The sequence below is a fragment of the Xenopus tropicalis genome, chromosome 5 (assembly GCF_000004195.4).
Source record: "Xenopus tropicalis strain Nigerian chromosome 5, UCB_Xtro_10.0, whole genome shotgun sequence".
NCBI lineage: Eukaryota > Metazoa > Chordata > Amphibia > Anura > Pipidae > Xenopus > Xenopus tropicalis.
In genome coordinates, this window is record NC_030681.2 from 89,580,212 (window position 1) to 89,603,031 (window position 22,820).

Consider the following 22,820-nt stretch of genomic DNA (forward strand, 5'->3'; position numbering starts at 1 on the left):
TTTGCTGCTTCAGGACCTGGAAGGCTTGCTGTGATAGATGGAACCATGAATTCTACTGTCTACCAAAAAATCCTGAAGGAGAATGTCCGGCCATCTGTTCGTCAACTCAAGCTGAAGCGATCTTGGGTGCTGCAGCAGGACAATGACCCAAAACACACCAGCAAATCCACCTCTGAATGGCTGAAGAAAAACAAAATGAAGACTTTGGAGTGGCCTAGTCAAAGTCCTGACCTGAATCCTATTGAGATGTTGTGGCATGATCTTAAAAAGGCGGTTCATGCTAGAAAACCCTCAAATAAAGCTGAATTACAACAATTCTGCAAAGATGAGTGGGCCAAAATTCCTCCAGAGCGCTGTAAAAGACTTGTTGCAAGTTATCGCAAACGCTTGATTGCAGTTATTGCTGCTAAGGGTGGCCCAACCAGTTATTAGGTTCAGGGGGCAATTACTTTTTCACACAGGGCCATGTAGGTTTGGATTTTTTTTCTCCCTAAATAATAAAAACCCTCATTTAAAAACTGCATTTTGTGTTTACTTGTGTTATCTTTGACTAATAGTTAAATGTGTTTGATGATCAGAAACATTTTGTGTGACAAACATGCAAAAGAATAAGAAATCAGGAAGGGGGCAAATAGTTTTTCACACCACTGTATATATATATATATATATTATTATGTAGCTTTGCACAAGGTAGTTTTATAGATTAAACTAATAAATAATACTTTGTACTTACAGGTATTTTTATTTTTTGTTATAATATTGTATAATACATAATTTATATAAGAAATAATGTATATAATAATAAATTATACATATATAGTATCATAAATATTGTATTTAATAAACATATATTGTACTTAGGTGCGTGTGAGAGCAGTATTGGGCCCATTTGTGTAAACTTATAAAAATCGGCCCACTTGACTTTCTAAAACACATATATGCCCCCCTCTGCAATTGTATATGAACCCTGTGGGGATAGGTGCTATATTCAAGTCTGTGTTCAGCTGGGGGGAATGGAAATGCTAGCAATTTCAGAAGGGTGGAGGGAAAGATGACAGGTCTGTTGATTTGCACTGCATTGTCATCAGGCACTGGAGCCTCCCCCCACCCACACACGCATGGTTACAGACTTTTTAGTGCTCTGTTGTGGGACAGACAGAGGGTGAGAATTGTGATCTTTGTTTGGTGTGAGCAGGGACACCACTTATCCCAAGGAAAAGGATGCTGAGACCCGTCTCTGCTGTTATCCAGCGAACGCTGCAATTGCAGAAGAGGGGGAGGGAAAGATGTGACAGGCCTGTTGATTTGCACTGCATAGTCATCAGCCACTGGACCCTCCCCCCTCACCCACACACACACGCACGGTTGCCGGCAGTCACTGACTTATCTGTGCTCTGTCGCAGGAGTGACGGAGGGTGAGAATTGTGATCTTTGTTTGGTGTGAGCTGGGACACCGCTTGTCCTAAGGAAAAGGATGCTGAGCCCCGTCTCGGATGTTATCCAGCGAACGCTGCAATTGTATGACTGGTGCTTCAGCATCGCAGGTAATGCCAGTGATAGTACACATACTGCGGCCTTGTATAGCTCTATAGCTTGGACACTTTGATGTGTGTGTGTGTATATATATATATATATATATATATATATATACATATATATATATATTATGTAGCTTTGCACAAGGTCATTTTATAGATGAAACTAATAAATAATACTTTGTACTTATGGGTATTTTTATTTTTTTTGTAAATAATAATGTAAATATAATAATGTCTAATAAATAATAATGAATATAATAAATTATATATATTGTATAATAAATAATGTATATGATAAATATACAGTATATTGTAAATATATTGAAAATAGGCCCACTGGACGGTAAAACACATATATGCCAATTGCATATGCAATTGTATATGAACCCTGTGGGAATAGGTGCTATATACAGTCTGTGTTCAGCTGGGGGGCATTGAAATGTTAGCAATTTCAGAAAGGGGGAGGGAAATATGTGACAGGTCTGTTGATTTGCACTGCATTGTCATCAGACACTGGAGCCTTCCCCCACCCTGCTGTAAGCAATCTTCCCTGTGTCTGTCCATCTGCTACTAAGGGGCTCAAGTTAAATGTTTATTACAATGCATGCTAAGATGTACAAGTTAGCCTAGTAAACTGCTGCTCTGTAACTCTGTAATGTGTCCTTTATGGACCAGACAAGCAGATCTTAACGTGACGTGTATGGCCACCTTTAGAAAATTCATAGAATAAGAAAGGCAAACAGCATTTGATGCCAAGGAGTATAGGAGTGCTCTACTAAAACCAAAGTGCAATTGCATGGGCACTGGTAAAATATGTTTCTATAGTAAAGAGATCAGGACTAATACAGGAAATATGTATATATTTTTTAAGATCGGGATTCCAGTTTGTAATGAGACTGTGCATTACCTTTATGTTTCTGTTTTCATACCTATTTATTTGTGCCTGTCATTCCCATGAATGAAAACGGTCTGTGACATGTGATTCCCATTCATGAGCACAGGAAGTATGGAGGGCCTCTGTGCCTTGAGAAATATTACATGTGCCATTTGCCTGGGATGATAACCTCTTACATGTAATGCCAAATGTGCAATAGTCCTACCCACATAAATACACCTCAACTTATTAACGTACACTTTAATAGTGTTTCTAAAGCAAATACACTGTTTTTCTATAGAACCTTATCATTTTTTGGTGCTGCTGGTTTTTTGTTTTAATATATGTAACACCATTACTGGGCAGAATTCTAAAAATTAATTACTATGTGTACCTGCCATCTAAAAATAAAACACTTTGCAAAAGTCTTAAAATCATCAAAGCACAAAATACTTAAGCAGGATAGTGGGTGATAATGGAGTAGCTAACTAGAAATTTTAGAGTCATTGCAGGTGATAAAAAAGGAAAAAGGACCAATTCTGTTTTAGGTAAATTTATTATAAGCTTGCGAATGTCTAAACAGAAATGGCTAACAAGCAAGAAGTTTGTAGATTGTAAGCTCTTTTGGGCAGGGCTCTCTTCACCTCTTGTATCGGTTATTGATTGCTTTATATGTTACACTGTATGTCCAATGTATGAAACCCACTTATTGTACAGCGCTGCGGAATATGTTGGTGCTTTATAAATAATTGTTAATAATAATAATAAAGTAACCTGAATTAAGATTAGGACCGGAACAATACATCTAAATATTATATGGACCGATATAAGATGCTGACTTAATCCCTCAACTCATCTGCTAATTGGCCTGTGCATGGGGCCCCTAGAAGGACCTGCCTGAGCTATCTCTTTATGTCCTTGTCTAGAAGGTCTTCTTAGACCTTCAGTGTTATTCAATCGTTGACCCCTGATTAGCTTAATTCAGTATTCCTGTTTGATCTGTTTACAGTAGCACTAATTGCTTAATTAAAAAGCGCCCTCTTGCCCTCCAGCTAGTAGGTGTGCAGAACCTACTGGGTTATTTTTCAACCTCCAAAGGGTGTTGTCACTCACAACTTAGCTTTGAATGAAGCTGGATAGTAAGGGGAGGCAGGGGGCACCTTTAAAAGAAGTGATTAGTGGTAAGCAGCTTTATATAGACATGGTGACATTTCCCTCTTAAAACTGGAAGGCGTCTTAAAGAATTTTCTCTGAGGCAATAGCTTAAAAGGTTCCTAATGGTTAATTAAATATGGGTTTTCTACATTTGTCGAGAGATATATATTGATTTGATTTTTCTTATGCAGCTCTGAAGACTTTAGATCTGTAGATAGGAGAGGCCATAAAAGAGTCTGTCTTTTGTCTTTTTATTTACCTTATCTTCAGAATTGCTTGCAACTCCACTAAAGCTAGCATTTGGCTTTGGATCAGTATGGGCACTCTGTGACTAAATGGCACGTCGGCTGTGCTCAAAGTTTTTTCAGCATGTCACTGATTCCCTTATACACGCATAAAGACTATGGCTGACCCATTGGTAACAGGGAAACCAAATACAATAAGTCAACACTCAAAATGATGAAGTAGGTTGTCTCCCATAGTGGCCACATTCCACTGGTATAAAATATATGCTTTATGACAGTGCTGTCCAACTGGTGGCCCGCAGGTCTGTCTTGTGTGGCCCCCACATTATTCTGGCTACTGTGACTGCTCACCTTGTGTGAGCTTTAAAAGTTATCAGTTCTGAGATTAACTTCCACCCCTGCATTTTTTACACATCAGATTCAGACTTTAGGACCCTGCATTGCTCACTTTTCTACAACGTAGGCTAGAAAAATTCTGGCCCATGGCACCACAGAAGTTGGAGAGCCCTGTTCTGTCAAGTAGGAAGTGCCTTTAAAAATCTTTTATTATTGAAAACTTTGAAACATGGAGACCTACAGAAATTCAGGGCAAGATGAAAACTTGTGAAAAACATGGTGGTTGGCTCTGCTCATTTTTCTGTCCTATCCACCAATTTCCCTGCCCAACCTGTTCATTTCCCCACCTTGCTATGTCATTATCCCACCCCCCAAGTGTTGTCACTGCCTGCCCCTGACCAAAAGCTGGTAGTATTGGTGAAAAAAAGGTGTTCCTTTCATATAAAAGCTGGTCAATTCTTATGACAAGATGCTGTTCCTGTATCTGTGAGATGTTGCATATCTGGCCTGGTTTTTTGATTTTCCCAGCTTAACCTTCTTCAATTCTTCTGAGCCTTGGGATGCTCAACTTCATCTTCATTTATGCAATTTTTCATATTCTTTCCCACAATGCAGCATTATACAATTTTATCTTTTCCCCACAATGCAACGTTTAAAGCTCACCATACATGCACCGACATTATTGTACGATATTGGGTGTATCCATGGTGGATCGACGAGACGACTGATATGGGTAAAAGTCTTGGATATCAGTTGTCTCGTCAATCGGACAGGAGAAAGATTTTGATCAGGCACCGTTGAAGGCGCCCAAGCAAAAGCTGCGTTTAGCGCTGAATCATCAGATAGGGGTAGAATTCCTATTGTTTCTACCTCCATATCAGATGGGGCAACATTTTTTATACATGCCACTAAGCAGAAGCAGCAACACTGGGTCAAAATTTGTGCCTGTTAGTATATGGCTGCACTTGGGACATTTTGGGTGTCACAAGTACATGTATTTGCTATGGGTGCATATATACTTCATTCCTTCTCGGTGGCAGGTTTTTACGGCTTTGCACCCAGCACCTCATGAACATTATTTGGTGTAACCAGCACATGGGTGCTAAGAGCAGGAAACCATAGGCATATTTATTTATTGCAGTTTAACATACAAACTAAAATACATGTCTGTAAATGAAATTCCTTGTGGAACTTTGGCACATTCATGTCCAATTAACTAAGCATGGGAGGAAATATTAGCAGGAGGAAGTTCCATGCAATGTGATATACACAGGAGCAGCTGTTTCAGTGTCAGTTACAGGAACCTGGAAGCAGCAGCTTTCTTTTCTTAGTTGCCAGCTACATCAAAGCTAATCATAGGGAGCGTCAGACTAGTATTCAGCAAAACATTACAACTATTTGAGTGTAAATCATTGTATATCCCATTATATGCCATTTCATATATTCAATTTTAAGCAATATTAACATGATGCATTTCCTATTGATAACAATTTTTTGTTTAAAGAGGAGGGTTATTTACCAATTACCCTTAATAAAGTAGTAACAAGTAACTGGCCACCCCGGTCCAGCTCTCCTCTTCTTTCATTTAATACACTGTTCTGGGATACATTCTTCTAAACTGGGTGTCACCAGGTTTTTCCCACTTTCCCATTCCTTTTCTAGACAAGTGCATGTGCAGTAACAAATGCCAGATTCTGTTCTGTGCATCCACCCAATTTACTGTAATTAGTTGCAAGGGGTGCCTGGGAACAACAAAGAAGGTGGTGGTGCAGTTCATCAAATTGTGCTGCCTTAAGGGTAGAATGCCGGACAAGTTATACAGCCATTTGTTTTTGGTTTTTTTTTATTTCAAGAGTAATGATTTAAAATGCTGGTAAAATTTCACGTGTTCATTCTCGGTATGTATAAACATAAGAACACAGTGCTTCTGTGCAAAAATAGACCAGCTGTTCCTTTTTTTTTTTTTTGCTGACTCCACTGGTGTCTGGGCTATTCCCATGACAGCAGGTGCTGAAAAAAACCAAACCCTGGTGCTTAGGTTTTAGTATTTTATTGGTTATCACATCAATATACAGTATACTAGTATAGGATCTATTGGCTCTATTATGCTTGGGACCAGAGTTTTTTCCCATATTAGGGGTCTTTTAGTGATTTGGATGCCTAAAAATCATTGAATAAACCAAATAGGTTGTTCTGCCACCAATATAGATTCATGCAGCTTAGTTACCATCAAGTACAAGGTACAAGAAAAAGGAAATCATTTTTGAAAATTGAAATTATTTGCTTAAAGGACAATGCAACACTATATTCTCTCTCATGGGCTTTAGTCTTGATGTTTCTTCTTGAAAACATTTTGTCGCTATAGCAACAGAAGGCCCTGCTTTGGAAAGAGGGCAGTATGGGAATCATTCATGCCTGCACTTGGTCTGGCTGGTCTGCGTATGCTCCAGACTTGGTCTAAGTCTCAGACCGCAGCTTTATGTGAAAAAGCCATGGGGCAAGTCTGTGCTTTTTTGAATGGATGGTGGTGCTGCTGCTTGAATATGAATGTAATGTGAGCTGATTCAAGAGTGCTGCAGGTATAGTAAGGCTTTTCATATAAGACTGCATAGGCTCTCCTTGTCCTTTAAAATGAACTCTATGGGAGATGGCCTTGCCGTAATTTGCAGCTTTCTGGATAACAGTTTTTCAGATAAGGGATCCTATACCCTTATATCTATACCTGCATTACTTGCTCTGGACAAGAAATACTAAGCTCAAGGTAGCTGATAAGGTAGATAAATTACTTAGGAATAAATACTATGGGGCCCATTTACTAATGTTCGTATTTTGTTTTTACAAATCATTAATTTTAGCTTTAAAAATTGTGGATTATACTAATTACTCGTAAACTCAAAAAATGTGTCATGTGGGTGTAATGTAAAACAGCGAAAAATGCAAAAGCTAAAAGCTGTCGAAGTTACGTAGAAGTCAATGGGAGCTTTGCTGAACTATTTGTCCTATTTTAGTGATGTAAAGTTCACAATTCAAGGTATATGCATTTTTTTATGCATTTCAGTGTCACTTTTTTGTTGTTGCTGTTTTTAATAACATTTGTGCTTTTTTTAATTTGTGAGTTTAATTGTGGTAGAAAATCCTCTAAAACTACACAAATCAGAATTTTGTTAAATCTGCCCCTTGGTGTATGCACATTAAATTGTCAAATTGTTGATGCTATTTTATATGTATTTTACCTAAGGGCAGCTTCAAACTGGGAGATTAGTCACTCCGCAACAAATCTTTTTTACCACGGGGCAACTAATCTCCCCACAATGCCATCCCCCCGGCAATAATGTACAAACCGGATTCCAAAAAAGTTGGGACACTAAACAAATTGTGAATAAAAACTGAACGCAATGATGTGGAGGTGCCAACTTCTAATATTTTATTCAGATTAGAACATAAATCACGGAACAAAAGTTTAAACTGAGAAAATGTACCATTTTAAGGGAAAAATATGTTGATTCAGAATTTCATGGTGTCAACAAATCCCAAAAAAGTTGGGACAAGGCCATTTTCACCACTGTGTGACATCTCCCCTTCTTCTTACAACACTCGACAGACATCTGGGGACCGAGGAGACCAGTTTCTCAAGTTTAGGAATAGGAATGCTCTCCCATTCTTGTCTAATACAGGCCTCTAACTGTTCAATCGTCTTGGGCCTTCTTTATGATGCGCCAATGGTTCTCTATAGGTGAAAGATCTGGACTGCAGACTGGCCATTTCAGTACCCGGATCCTTCTCCTACGCAGCCATGATGTTGTGATGCTGCCTTTCCAGACATGCAAGCTGCCCATGCCACACGCACTCATGCAACCCCATACCATCAGAGATGCAGGCTTCTGAACTGAGCGTTGATAACAACTTGGGTTGTCCTTGTCCTCTTTGGTCCGGATGACATGGCGTCCCAGATTTCCAAAAAGAACTTCGAATCGTGACTCGTCTGACCACAGAACAGTCTTCCATTTTGCCACACTCCATTTTAAATGATCCCTGGCCCAGTGAAAACGCCTGAGCTTGTGGATCTTGCTTAGAAATGGCTTCTTCTTTGCACTGTAGAGTTTCAGCTGGCAACGGCAGATGGCACGGTGGATTGTGTTCACTTACAATGGTTTCTGGAAGTATTCCTGAGCCCATTCTGTGATTTCCTTTACAGTAGCATTCCTGTTTGTGGTGCAGTGTCGTTTAAGGGCCCGGAGATCACGGGCATCCAGTATGGTTTTACGGCCTTGACCCTTACGCACAGAGATTGTTCCAGATTCTCTGAATCTTCGGATGAGGTTATACACAGTTGATGATGATAGATGCAAAATCTTTGCAATTTTTCGCTGGGTAACACCTTTCTGATATTGCTCCACTATCTTTCTGCGCAACATTGTGGGAATTGGTGATCCTCTACCCATCTTGGCTTCTGAGAGACACTGCCACTCTGAGAAGCTCTTTTTATACCCAATCATGTTGCCAATTGACCTAATTAGTGTTATTTGGTCTTCCAGCTCTTCGTTATGCTCAAATTTAATTTTTTCAGCCTCTTATTGCTACTTGTCCCAACTTTTTTGGGATTTGTTGACACCATGAAATTCTGAATCAACATATTTTTCCCTTAAAATGGTACATTTTCTCAGTTTAAACTTTTGTTCCGTGATTTATGTTCTATTCTGAATAAAATATTAGAAGTTGGCACCTCCACATCATTGCGTTCAGTTTTTATTCACAATTTGTTTAGTGTCCCAACTTTTTTGGAATCCGGTTTGTAAATCGCCGGTGGAATGGCGCACATGTTGCTTCGTTTTCCCAAAGTCTCCCGATGTTGCCTCTCAAGGAAACTTTCGGCAACTTCAGAAAAACAAAGCGACGCTTATATCATCCCACCAGCGATTTACATTTTTGCTGGTTGGATGGCATTGCAGGAAGATTAGTCGTCCGTGGTAACGAAGATTTGTCGCAGGGCAACTAATCTCCTTGTGTGCCACTGTCCTAATTAAAACTTCCCTCCTTTGCAATTATGATGTATTGCAATTACCTAAAACATAAAGAAGAAAATGCGGATCCCTATTTTCCAATTACATTTAGAATTTGTGGACATTATTGTACATACATATTTGTTTAAATATTTTCTATTTGCTTCTCTTTTTTTGTAAGTCCACTCACAACAGCAAAACACACAGAGTTTAAACATAATAACCAATGTTATTGTACAATATGTCTGCCCTTCTTTATGTGCCAAGTGAATCGCATTAATTAAATAGGTTGTATAACTAAAATGTTGTTGTACATTGTTATTATACTACATCTATACATAAATATATTGGAGTACAGGTATGGGACCTGTTATCCAGAATGCACTGGACCTGGGATTTTCCGGATAAGGGATCTTTCTGTAATTTGCATCTCCATAACTTGAGTCTGCTAAACATCATTTAAATATTTTATACATATTTTATCCCTACACATATTACACATTGGGTGCCACAAGGTGCTGCAAAAATCAAACGCATTAATTAATATGTATCTGTTATATACATACAGTATATAGCTTTATTTCCAACTTCTAGGGTCCGACTTTATATAAGCAGAATAGCCTGGATACTGCTACATTCACGTTTCAGATTAGCAGTCAAAACCAGATCTGCTCCATATAAAACCTGTATGTCTCTGCCGTAACCATAGATATTGTTGCCAGAATATTTTCTTTACATACAAGGTCAATGTATTTTTAGCTTGTCCTGCTTGCGGCATCATGTCACCCACTGGACACCTGTCTCTGAGATTTCTCTGGTGCTTAGATGGCTCCATTATGTAGTTAGTGTAGTCAGGTGCATGAGTTTCTTGGTTACTCAGACAATGAAAAAATGTAAACTTCATTAATAAGAACCAGTATCTCTGACATATTTCAGACATAATTCAGTGTGATTTCACTGAGGTACAGCTGTCCCTGTCATGTCACCTTATACACAGATTGGTGAATTGTTATCTTCAGCATTATTTATCCAGCGCTTTAGCCATCAAGAGAAAACATTATTTTCAATTGCTTATCTGCCTTTTCTGTGCCTGCCTGTTCTATTGTGACTTCCAAACTGCTACTCTGGTTTAAGAGCAGTGAAGCCCTATAGGCCAGATCACAGCTGAAATCCCAAGTCTAAGATCTGTTAACCAAAAACTGTAAAACATAAAAAATAAGACTGATGTCTATAGCATACTAAAGTTAATAAAGTGAATTACCCCTTAAATACATATTTGTTAAAACATATCTGCTAGCAGCTGGTGGGCATTCACATTCAGTCAAATTAAAGGTAAGATTTCAGGCATATTGGCACCTGAAAAATGCAGCAGATGAAAATGTCCAAAATGTCCAAAATCTGCCCCAAGTGCAATAAGCCTTATTGTTATTCTACAACCATGTAGTCTGTGTTGATTTGATATCAATTTTGTTTCAAAAGCCTTACAACCATTCATATTATTGCTGTACTTGACAAGTGATCTCTCCAGTCAATATTAATTCTAAACTTCTAATGTCTATCTCCTCAGATAAACGTGTTGAAAAATGGCCGTTGATGCAGTCTCCTTTGCCTACACTGGCAATCAGCACAGCCTATCTCCTTGTTGTTTGGCTGGGCCCAAAGTTTATGAAGAACAGAGAGCCCTTCCAGTTACGCTACCTGCTGATTGCCTACAATTTTGGCATGGTTATTCTGAATTTCTTCATATTTAAAGAGGTTAGCATTTTCAATGTGTTGTTTTTGTTTCTTAAATTAACCCCTTCAATCATTTAACAAAATACTGCAAGAAGAGTGTAATTTTAAAATGTCTTAGGGCAGTGCTGTTTAACTTATTACAGTGGGCAAATTATATGTTTTACAGCATGTTGGAGGGCCAAACTGAATTAAAATTATGATGTCATATAGTGAAGTCTATGGAGCCTCTGAAAGAATTGGGGGGGGGGGCATAAATATTCTTTAGAGGGCCACATCTGGCCCTCAGGCCTCCAGTTGGACAGCCCTGTCTTAGATATAAACTTGCTAAACTGTGCAGTAGTATTTTTTTATCCAAAAAGAAAATAGTAGAATTTTCCTTCAGTATGGGTGGGCATACATGGGAGATTTCAACTGCTTATTCAGGTCCTTAAGACCGACTCAGCAGCTTATTGTGTATGAGGCCCTCAGACAGGCCTCCTCAACCAAAATCTGCCCAAAGATTTGCCAGATGTCAGTTGGACAGGCATAATTTTTCTTTGGATCGGTGACTGCATTGGCACATTGAGACAGTCCGTCCTCTGACTTTTCCTATTCCCTTCATTGCAATGCGATCCTTTGGCCCTATGTAAAAGAAATGTACTAAAAAATTATTTAAACATTAAAAATACCCAATAGGATTGTTTTGCCTCCGATAAGGATTAATTTGATCTTAGTTACGATCAGGTACAAGGTACTGATTTATTATAACAGAGAAAAAGGAAATAATTAAAAAAAATAATAATTATTTGTTTAAAATGGAGTCTGTTGAAGGTGGCCTTCCTATAATTCAGAGGTTTCTAGATAACAGGTTTCAAAATGAGGGACCTGTACATCAATGGCATAGAAATGAAAATGTATCTGTTCTATGAGAGCACGCTTTAACCTGTGCTTCAAAAATGTTTTGCTTTGAATTGAGTTTATGCACTGCTTTATGATATATAATATACCTATTGTCTTACTGTGACATTAATTCTTATTTATTCTCAATTCTTTTTTTAGCTGTTTCTTGGTGCAAAAGCTGCTGGATATAGTTATATATGCCAGCCAGTAGATTATTCAGATGATGAAAATGAAGTCAGGGTAAGTATTCAATGCTGTGTGCATGCAGGAATGTATGTAAAAACATGACCACAATGAGGCCACACATGAGATGTCATTGTGAGGAATTCAAGGCCTGTGGCAAATACTGGTGATGATAGATGGGGATTGTTCAGAAATACTTACTACAGGACATCAGCAACATCTGCCATAAGCATAGCATTTGCCATTCTTTTAAATGGGAAGTGATCTCAGGTAGGGAAGCAATAAACCAAAATGGCTGATACTGTTGTCCTAGTACAGTTTTTACACAGGTTTTAATACCGCTGTTACTTTTGTCACATTGGAAGTATAAATGTATGTATTCTAATACCCATGACATATGGGCTATATTTACTTGTGCAGTGTTGTCAGGAAAAACCATATCAATCAAACAGTGTGCAGTGCTAAAACTTTCAGCAGGTTTTCTGCCTCTTTTGACATCATCATCAGCAGGGGGAGGGATATTCCATTGCACCATCTTACATTGCCATTACTTTAATTCATTTTGTTTAACTTTCTTGATGTAAAAGCTGCTGGACAATCTTGTCTTTTTGTTTTAGGTGGCCTCAGCTCTCTGGTGGTACTATGTTTCAAAAGGGGTGGAATATTTTGACACAGTATTTTTCATACTTAGAAAAAAATTCAACCAAATTAGTTTTCTGCATGTATATCACCACTGCACAATGTTCACACTCTGGTGGATCGGAATCAAATGGGTTGCCGGAGGACAATGTGAGTATTCTGTATTCAAGAAGATTATTTTGCCTGTTGTCGTTATATTGCTTTACTATATACATTTTTATTAGCTATTTGAGAAAATTAATTAAAAAAAAAATAATTCCCTGCTTTTCTGTATATTGATATTGACATATTCCTCATTTACAGTATGGTTTCAGCCATTGGGAGCGGTGGCTTTTTACTAATGGAGGCAAAATGCAATTAAAGAATAAGTAAACCTTTTATTTTCTATCAGTAAAATTACTCTAAAGAGCCTCCAGAATTACCTACCTTTGTCACAGCATTCTCTCTGGTTCCTCAGTTAGAAGCTGATCGTTTTTCTTTGCTTCCTTGTGCAGAGTGAAGCCCCGCCCCCACTTCCTCTTCAGTTCTCTCTTCAATTCTACTACCTGTAGTCGACCTGGAGAGCCTTCTGGGCATGCCTGGAGGCAGCAGGAGCCAGTCTGTGCATTAGCAGGGTTTTTTTTTTTTATGAGAGATCTGAACAGGAAGTGTTAGAAAAGTGATAGAAGTGATAGAAAAAAAAAGGTTTACTTATTCTTTAAAGCTCCCATATAGATAAGCTCTAAGGGCTAGTGATGAGCGAAGAAAATTAGCGAAACAGAGAAAAATTTGTGAAGCGCATTTGTTGCACAATTTTTTTTGTCGCCCATGTCTTTATTTTTTTTGTCGCCCGCGTCTTTTTGACGCCCAATTTGATGTGACCACGCCCTTTTTTGACGCGACCACACCCAATTTGACGTGCAATAAAAATATTTCCCCGTGGCAATTTTTCCGGAAGTTTCGCGAAACAATTTGCCAATGGCGAAATGTGGAAATTCGCTGCATATCCATGCCTGCTGTAAACATTTGCTTATCACTACTAAGGACTTTTACATATGGAAAGGCAAGGTGATACATGGATTAAGTCCCCTATATGTTAACTATACCCATAGTTCATATGCATACATAGAAACTTTTTTAATGGAGATTTCTTGTACTGTGTTTTTGAGCCAGACTTGGCAGTTTTGTATGATTTTAAAAAGGAAACAATTTAGCCACATTCACTGTAAGTGACTTCTCAATAGCAGTTAAAGGTATTCTGTCATTATTTTTATAGTGTAGTTTTTATTACTATATTTCAGTGTATATTGCGAATAATTCATTTTACAATTTAACATTTTATTCCTATTCCTATGAACCAATAAATGTTTTTTTTTTTTAGTTATAACATTGGTGTATAGGCAGCCATCTCAGTGCATTCTGTCTGATCCTAAGCTTTCAGTATGAGCCAGCACTTTACTTCAGATAACCTATTGTTTCTCCTTCTCAGTGTAATTGGTGGAGTCATGACCAGACTTGGGAGTTTTACTATTGACTGTTATTCCCATATCTAACACTAGGTGGGGCATAGGAGCATTTTTATCAATGCAGATGCTATCTTGTTACCTGCACATTGTTTTGCTGATCATCTGATGGGGATAAGGGGGTGAAAGGGAGAGGGTAGATATCACTTCAATTTGCAGGGCAGCAGTAAAGAAAGAATAAAGTTTATCAGAGTACAAGTCTGGGGGCACCTGGAAAACTAAGAACATGTCTAGCCCAATGTGAAATTTCAAAATTAAATCTAAAAAAATAAAATAAAATATGTTTGCACTTTTGAAAAACATTTTTCAGTGTAGGATTCTGCTGGTTCTCTCTTTTTGGTGGCAACAGTGTGCAAAGATGCCATATTGCATATTGTATGACAATCCAGTTTGTGGAGAACTGATATAGAATGCCCTCATATACAAGCCATCCTTAGACCTACCCCTGCATGGCCATTGCTACATCACTTGCTTACTCATATATTTATTTAAAACAGTAAATTTAACACTATCATACTTTTTTAAGTAATACATACCAATCATATAGTGTAATGTTAATGCAACTATTTGTATATGTGTATTCATTTGAGATGTATAACGATTGAAACTGAAGTGTACATTGAATTTGTTTTAGAAAAAGTAAACATAGTCTTCTTTTTCACGCAGCATTTTTTGGAGCGCACATGAATGCACTGATCCATGTTGTGATGTACTTATATTATGGGTTGGCTGCCTGTGGACCACATCTACAGAAGTATTTATGGTGGAAACGATATCTGACAATATTGCAGCTGGTAAGTGTTATACTTTGACATAAATAGTATTTTTTGCTGAAAAAGTTCATTTAGATTAGCGAAATTAAGCGAATTAAGATGTGAGGCCCAGAATCTAATGCTACTAACTGCAGCTAGTGTAATGCATAAATTGACTCCCACATGCTGAGGTTTAAGTGTTTGCATAAAAATCATTAATATCTGCACCTACCCATTGGTAAATAAACACAAATGTGTAGTAACAACTAGGCCTTCATTACAATCGTAAAACTTATGCAGACTAACAGCTAGCATTCTGATCATTTTCAAACTCACTAACTCACTTTTGTTTCATTCATAGATTAAGAAATGATATGCCAAGAATAAAGGTGGCCATACACGGGTCAATAAACGCTGCTGACCCGTGTATGGGGGCCCTCAGACGGGCCAACTCGACTGATATCTGGCTGAAAAACTGCCATATGTCAATTGTGCAGGTTTTAAAATCCCATTGAGGAGAGGAGTGCATTGCTCCTTGTTCTGGTCAAATAGGGATTTGATTGTTTGGCCCTCAAGCTATATGATTGGATCAATCCGATATTCAAATAGGGATTTGATTGGTCAAATAGGGATTTGATAGTTTGGCCCTCAAGCCAAATGATTGGATCAATCCGATATTGCCCACCTCAAGGAGGACAAGATTGCCAAATGAGTGGATCTTTCAATGCATGTCCACCTTAAGGCAGGGATTTAAAAAACTGTGTTTTTAGTAAGCTTTTCTGTTTCAAATGAAAGCTATAGCTGAAAAGTAAAAATGCCCTTTTTCGTGAAAAAAATAAACATTTTATTACTACAGATGTGTAGTTATCATGACATTATAGCCTGAGAGATTTTGAGTGCACTTGCCAGCTTGTGGATTCGGCTTATCCTGCAAACTTTTCATCTAATGAAACATATTAAAGGGGGACCATGCAAAAATTGATATAATAACTAAATGCAATGTTTTTACTAGTATTCCTACTTAGCTTGCCCTTTAGCACCAGCCTAGAAATTCACGCAGCTGGCTGTACATCCGTCATAAATATTAATGAGGTAACTGCAGTAAATGATCTTGTCTGAGCAGCCACTGAACTCTACTTACTATATCATTGTAATAAGGAGTAACTGACATTAAGGGGGTTATGTTATAAAAGGCAGTAAGTTTGCCCAGGAGCAGTAACAAATAACAACCAATAGCAAGCTCTTAGGGACACCACTGGTGTTGCATCCCTGGTTACATTATTATCAAAGGACCTGGCAGCTGCTAATATAATAAGTAGCTGTTCATAACATTTACCTAATGTGGAACATGAAATTGGGCAGCGATATAAAGACGGAAAATAAGTTGCTATGACAAAAACACACTGAAAAAAAGGATAAACTCAATTTCGAAATTTCATAGATCAGCCCCTATGTGTAGGGCAAACATTAAACATAACTGAAAAATAAACACAACAAAAATGTGATGCAGAAATGTTTTTCTAAAATCATTTTACACATTACCTTTGTATGTTTTTTATTCCTTAGGTTCAATTCCATGTGACAATCGGACATACAGCTTTATCACTGTACATTGATTGTCCATTTCCCAAGTGGATGCATTGGGCTCTGATTGTGTATGCTATCACTTTTATTATTCTTTTCGTTAACTTCTACTACCGGACATACAATGCTCCCAAAGCACCAGCTAAAAGTGGGAAATCACTCATAAATGGAAAGACCTCTGTTAATGGCAAGTCCTCTGTGAATGGAAAATGCCAAATTAATGGAAAATTAATGAATGGAGCAGTTAATGGAGCTGTAAGCAAGCAAGATAATAAAGTTGGACAAGAAAATGGGCGAAAAAGGAGAAAAGGAAGAGCCAAGCGAGAATAAGAAGCCGAAAGCCTTAAACCCTGTTAAATGGAACCTCAGACTTAGGGGGTGACACACCTCTAGCTAAATAGGCATAACACATACAGTTATTTCTGATTATATAGATCAGGTCTAACCCAGCAATTTACAACCTATTTAGGTACAAATGTTTGCTGGTGTTATTTCTCTTGTATTTATTGTGATGCTGGCACTGCCCTTTTACCCAGCATTTTAAGCTCTAATTAGGATTATACTATTTTTAACATTTCTCTGAACAAAGACATGGATTTGAACAAGAGTCCTTTTTGGCTTTTTAAGCAGTCAGGGAGAAACTGGTGAATAATCTATAGCAGAAAGATTTCTGGAACCAGCAATTTGGAAGATGAAGTGGGAGGCAGAAATCACTGGAAGCAAAGTCTCCTAATCTTTTATGCCAAAATATTATGGCACATTTACCTCATTTAGTCATAGTGAGAGGTTGCAATTATGTCTAATTGCCGTAATTGTGCAGAAACAAGAAGGTGGTATTTTACCCCTACAGCGTCTACTAGTGTCTAGACTCACACTGCTCACATTAGTAATAGCAAAACTACAATGATAGATCTGTTAACCCCATGGTGTCTCATTGTGTTTCTACCCCATAGGGAATGATTGTTGTATAGCCTGTCTGTTGAACCATCCTTTAACCTACCAGATTTTAGCTCATAACATGAAGCAGCCATTAGCACACAAATTGTTACCCTTATCACTTTAGGGCACATATCAGACTAGAATTTTAAAGGGATGCTGAACTTAAACAAGTGTTCTTATATGAGTAACTGGTTGTAGCATACAAAGGTGCAGGGCCGGAACTAGGGGTAGGCAGAAGAGGCACCTGCCAAGGGTGCAATGGTGGGGGGGCTCCAGGCAGGTACCTACCACTGGTTTTGGGCCCTTTCCCCCCACTGTGCAGCAGTCCCGGTAACCCCGCCACCCTGTGTGCGCTTGTGCCGGTGCGCACGGGGTGGGGGGGATTGTTGGCGGTGGGCGGCCAAGCCGACCAGGTTGCCTAGGGCTCCTGGCCGGTTTGGCCCGGCACTGCAAAGGTGTATGTTCATATGTATCAATAAGAAATGCATATAAAATAGCAAGTGCAGTTTTTCCTCAGGATAGGGTAATTTCCCACTTCATTTTAGATAGGCTTAGTATGATGAAAGAGAATAACTCAAATAAAAACCTTCTTACACAGAAGACTAAGCATGCACCAGTATATCTTAATCCTTAAGTTTTCTTTTAATTGCATGTTGCTCTGTGAACATGACATACTGACTGATTCCTCTGGCTTCTTACATAGTGCAAGGTCATTAAATAACCATTTCAGCTTTCCAGTTGTTTCTAAATTAGTAGGTTAATGATTTCCAATATTGCATGTACAGTTATAAACGAGAGAGAGATAAGCTCACGTTTAATACATGATCCATGGATAACAGTAGGGATAATCAGTGATTTATATACATGGAATACTATGCATTTTTACAGCATTGTATGAAAAAGAGCCTTTCTTGCAATATAGTGGCTTATTGTTGAGACTTAAAGCTATACAACTAAAGCTTTAATTTTAATTGTTTAGTTTAGATGTATTGAATAAAATCAAGGCATGTACCAAAAACGTATGCCTGCCAGTAGGGGTTTATCTTTACAGCCCCATGCAAAATAAGTCTCTGGGCCCCCCATCCTTGTACACATCTTTGGAGGGCACAATCCCATCCCCCTGCTTGATCCATTAACCCTGCTAGTTAGTGAATCTACCCCTCAATTATTATTGCACTGCCTACCAGCAAAGGATTCAACTATGCAGAACCTACATTGTTAGGGTACTTAAGTTATATAATGGATAAAAACACTCAATTACATTGAAATAACAGATGTGCTAGTGAAACCTTCTAATTTAAAGTGTTGCTTTAGGGTAATTGGTCAAAATGCAGTGTTCCATAGTCCCAAGCACTTCCTGACTTATGTTTACTCTCAGCAGTTTACTTAGCTGCTCAGTGGGCAGGGGACAAAATGCTTAAAATTGTCACTATTAACATTAAATGTTAATTACATGCAGGTGCCTGTTATGGTAAAGTGCATATCTCTTGGAAATGTGGCACTGAACATTTTTGAGTGTAAGCACCCGTCACTTTAATACATAATGAGCTTGCAGACAGTTCCCTTTCAGAGTGAATGGGAACAGTTTTGATTGTTTTCTCCCCGAGCATTAAAGCAACAAAATACTTGGGCCACTAACCAATTGAAAATATCCTGTGTACAATTAACCTTCAAAGGGCATGTAAACCCTAAATTTTCCTACTATGTATATAAGTTGGGCACATCTGCCCGACTCTAACCACATTAACAAAACTTGTCCAATTGAAAATGTTCCATTTACCACCACTCTTTGTAATCTATCCTTCAGCCAGTTCTCTATCCAATTACAAGTAAATTCCTGAGGAAGGGGGTTGAGTTGGTTAGAGGAGGAAAAGGAATCCCAATTGATTAAGTGGATGCTGCAGCTCTACTATTAACCTTTGAACAACCTGAGTTGCAGGTATTTAAATATTTCAAAGAGCTTGTTACTCTGACCAGCTCTTCCTTTCTACTGCAACTGGAAACATAAAACAGGGAGTGCTTCAGTCTATGGAAGACCAAGCAGTTTAAATGCCTCTATCTGTAGTTTCATGAACAGGTAGCTGGTACTGCATAGCTTATGTCATTATTGAGTTTCGGAAAATCGTCTGGAAAGGAAGTTGGTGGTAGGCGAGGAGCATCATCACTAATTAAAGCTGAAGTTTGGAGGAAAAATGGAAGCAAAGTACTCAGTTTTATTGGTGCAGAATTAAAATTCAAGTTCAGGACTTCTCTTTATCATGCTTGCAACTCAGCATATGCTTAGACCCAGAAAAAGAAAAGACAGAAGGCCATGTTGGTAGAACACTGAAGGTATGTCAAAAAGAAAGTGCGTTGCATCATATTTGGAATGGAGCTGCTGGCTTTAGTTTCCCTTAATATAATAAAGATGTAGGACTAAAGCTGGAGCAGACAGAGGACGCAAACTAACTGTCAGTGCCTGCACTCATCCTGGGCATGCATTCTGTTAACAATGCCATTGCTAAAAATATCTGCCATATATATGTTGGGTTCTGACATAACTATGCACTTCTGCGAATGTGGAAACTGAGAATTGCTCATGAGAATGTGTGTGCATTCTGTGAGCGTAATTATCTGTAACAGAGCCAGCATTTCTATTTATTATTTATAAAAATGAATTTGCATTGATCCCAAAATACCATGTTGTGTTTTTCCTAGTGGAAAGCACAGAAGATAATCAGAAATTGTTAAAATGTTAACATAAGCAATGTATTTATCTGTGTTCTTTTGTCTACTTCAATAGTTTACCACCAGAATTCTGCAAAAACAACAATCACATGCTTAAATTGAACCTGTCATCCCAGGTGTCTTAATAGCATAAGAAAGAAAGAAAATGTAAGTGGGTTTTATATAGTCCTTTTCTTAGATGAACTTTATTCCCTTTCTGCACTGTCACTAGGCAGCATTGCTATTGTAACATGCTAGCTGGCTTGGCACAGAGTAGGGCTAAATGCTGCCCCCCAGTGGGGAAACTCTCATAAATAACAATTTCTTAAAAAATGATTTTTGAAGTCTGACAGGTATGACAGTACCCTTGTTTAATTGAACAAGTAAAGCCATACAAGGCATTCTCTGTTTTCTACAGTTATAATGTCCTTTTAAAGTTATTTCTTTTGTCTTTTAATATTCATGTTAAGTTTTTGCAAAGTTTGTGTGATAATTTTTGACGGGTTCTTTAAATGTATTATTTATTTATTTATTTGATCTGTGGCTATAACTTGTATTGTCTTGTATTAACCATTGGTATGTCTCTGTTTTTGTTCTATGCGCACCATTCTTAAATGTAGATGTAACAATGTTGTACTCCTCTCTGGCATGCATGGGGTTAAAGGATGAGCATGAGCTGATCTGTCCTTACAAACTGAGATTAATAAAAAAATCAGAGACATGTTTGATGCTTTCTCTAAATGGCAATGAAAACAGGTTCATTTAAACATAATACTGACTTAAAATTGAATTTTACAGATGAATTTTACAGATGACAAAAAGTGTGGGAAATGTTACACCCATTGTACCCATGTTATATTTTAAAGAAGCATTGTAGCTGCTGAGACTGATTATATACACAAATGGCAAATACCCATTACACACATATCCAGCATTGGACATATTTCTGTGATCCTAAGTGCAAAAGAAGAAAATCACAGTGAGACTGGGAGACAGCTTTAAAATATTACCCCATACACCTATACTTAAAGGAAAACTATACCCCCAACTAATGTACCGGTAGGTCTCTATAAATATATATTGCATAATCAAGCACATATGTAAAACCCTGCTTCATCTAATAAACCATTTTTTATAAAAATATACTTTTTAAGTAGTATGTCCCATTAGGTAATCCTTAGTAGAAAACTGCCATTTTTAGAGCTGCGCCCTGGGATCATAGGATTCACAGTGCACACAAGCAAACCAAGTGCATACATACACGTACAAGTCACAGCAGAATGGACAGAGTTCTGTCTTTTGCTTCCACACTTCTTCCCATTAAAGTTAGAGCTGCATTATGTCTGGTCATGTGATCTCTGAGGGAGACACACAGACCAGCACAAAATGGTGACTCAAGATAAAGATGTAAAAGGGCAATATTTACTGATATATACTGTATATACGATTCTTTAATGGGTCACTTAACATTATATAAACTATCTGTTGGTAATGTATTCATTTTGGGGGTATAGTTTCACTCTCTTTTAAGGAGAAGGGAAGGAAGACAGGAAAAAACATGTTCATGTATTGAAATTATTATTCCAAATTGTTAATAAAGCAATGCATCACTTCAACTTATTTTAACACAATGAAATATTATCTTTTTAGATGTATCTGTATAGATATCAGTTTTAAGATGCATAGTCATTTTGCACAAGTTCCAGTAAAGTCCATTTTCATTGCATCTGGGAGATCAGAATGGATGGATCGTTGCTTTCATGCCTCTCAGTGCCCAGCGAGAACTAGCCACATTTTCTTTGTGCATATCTAAATGGAATATTGGTTCGCTCACATAGGTTGAAGAAAAGTAAACGGGACAATTGTACGTTTCTAATGCTCTTGAAGTATCACCAATTCCAGGTTTCTCTGAAATAGGAAGACACTGCAGATAAATGACTGGCCAAGTATTCAATGTTTGTCTTGGGGGCGAGTCGACAACTTCTAAGTCAGTTTTGTTCCACAACACTCCCCAGATATGGAGTCCATATATAAACATGCCATCTTGTGGTGGATCTCTTATCTAAGAACAAAAAGGGTAAACAATTGATTAACCAAAATGTTGACCAAATGATATAGATGTTTTACATAGTTATTGCATGGATTTACCTTGCTTTAGGGCTCTGGCACACGGGGAAGATTAGTCGCCTGCGTCAAATCTCCCTGTTTGCGGGCGACTAATCTCCCCGAAATCGCCGTTGGGATGGCATACGCGGCAGCGCGATTTCAGTGAAATCACGGAAGTTGCTTCGAGAGGAAACTTCCGCGATTTCACTGAAATCGCACCGCCGCGTATGCCATCCCACCGGCGATTTACATTTTCTCCAGTGGGATGGCAATTTGGGGAGATTAGTCGCCCGCGAACAGGGAGATTATTTTGCGGGCGACTAATCTCCCCGTGTGCCAGAGCCCTTAAATTGCATCTGAATGGCTCAGATCTAAGGGCTTATTTACTAACACTTATGCAACTGCAATTAGACTAGTCTGCACAAACAACATGATTGATTGTGGATAGGGGCTGTGAAAATATTTGCAAGTGAATGAATCAGTGTTATTTTGTATTTAAAACAAGATATTTATGAGGACTGTGACTCAACCGCTTCATAATAGCTTTTTTAATGTGGTGAAAGGTGTTTTATTTGGAGGTGTGAGGCCAATTAGAGTAAAACATATTGTGTATATTATACCAATGTATGAAAGCGGGTAGATAATGGG

The 22,820-nt window shown here is 38.1% G+C and overlaps 2 protein-coding genes across 3 annotated transcripts in view; one reads left to right on the forward strand and one right to left on the reverse strand.

Annotated features, from left to right (window-relative positions):
* The first annotated feature begins 1,116 nt into the window (after positions 1-1,116).
* Positions 1,117-21,686, forward strand: elovl4 (ELOVL fatty acid elongase 4). Its single transcript, XM_002936207.5, has 6 exons — positions 1,117-1,544; positions 10,716-10,903; positions 11,921-12,001; positions 12,562-12,733; positions 14,752-14,879; positions 16,404-21,686. The coding sequence occupies exons 1-6, from the start codon at positions 1,475-1,477 to the stop codon at positions 16,749-16,751; spliced, it is 987 nt and encodes a 328-aa protein (XP_002936253.1). The 5' UTR covers positions 1,117-1,474; the 3' UTR covers positions 16,752-21,686.
* The window catches only part of LOC100497007 (dynein gamma chain, flagellar outer arm), a 123,151-nt gene continuing 119,884 nt past the window's right edge, over positions 19,554-22,820 (reverse strand). For both annotated transcript variants that reach the window (XM_031902025.1, XM_031902024.1), the window contains exon 106: positions 19,554-22,128. In XM_031902025.1, coding sequence (XP_031757885.1) covers positions 21,802-22,128 — 327 coding nt within the window. In that variant the 3' untranslated portion in view covers positions 19,554-21,801. The remainder of the gene's footprint in view (positions 22,129-22,820) is intronic.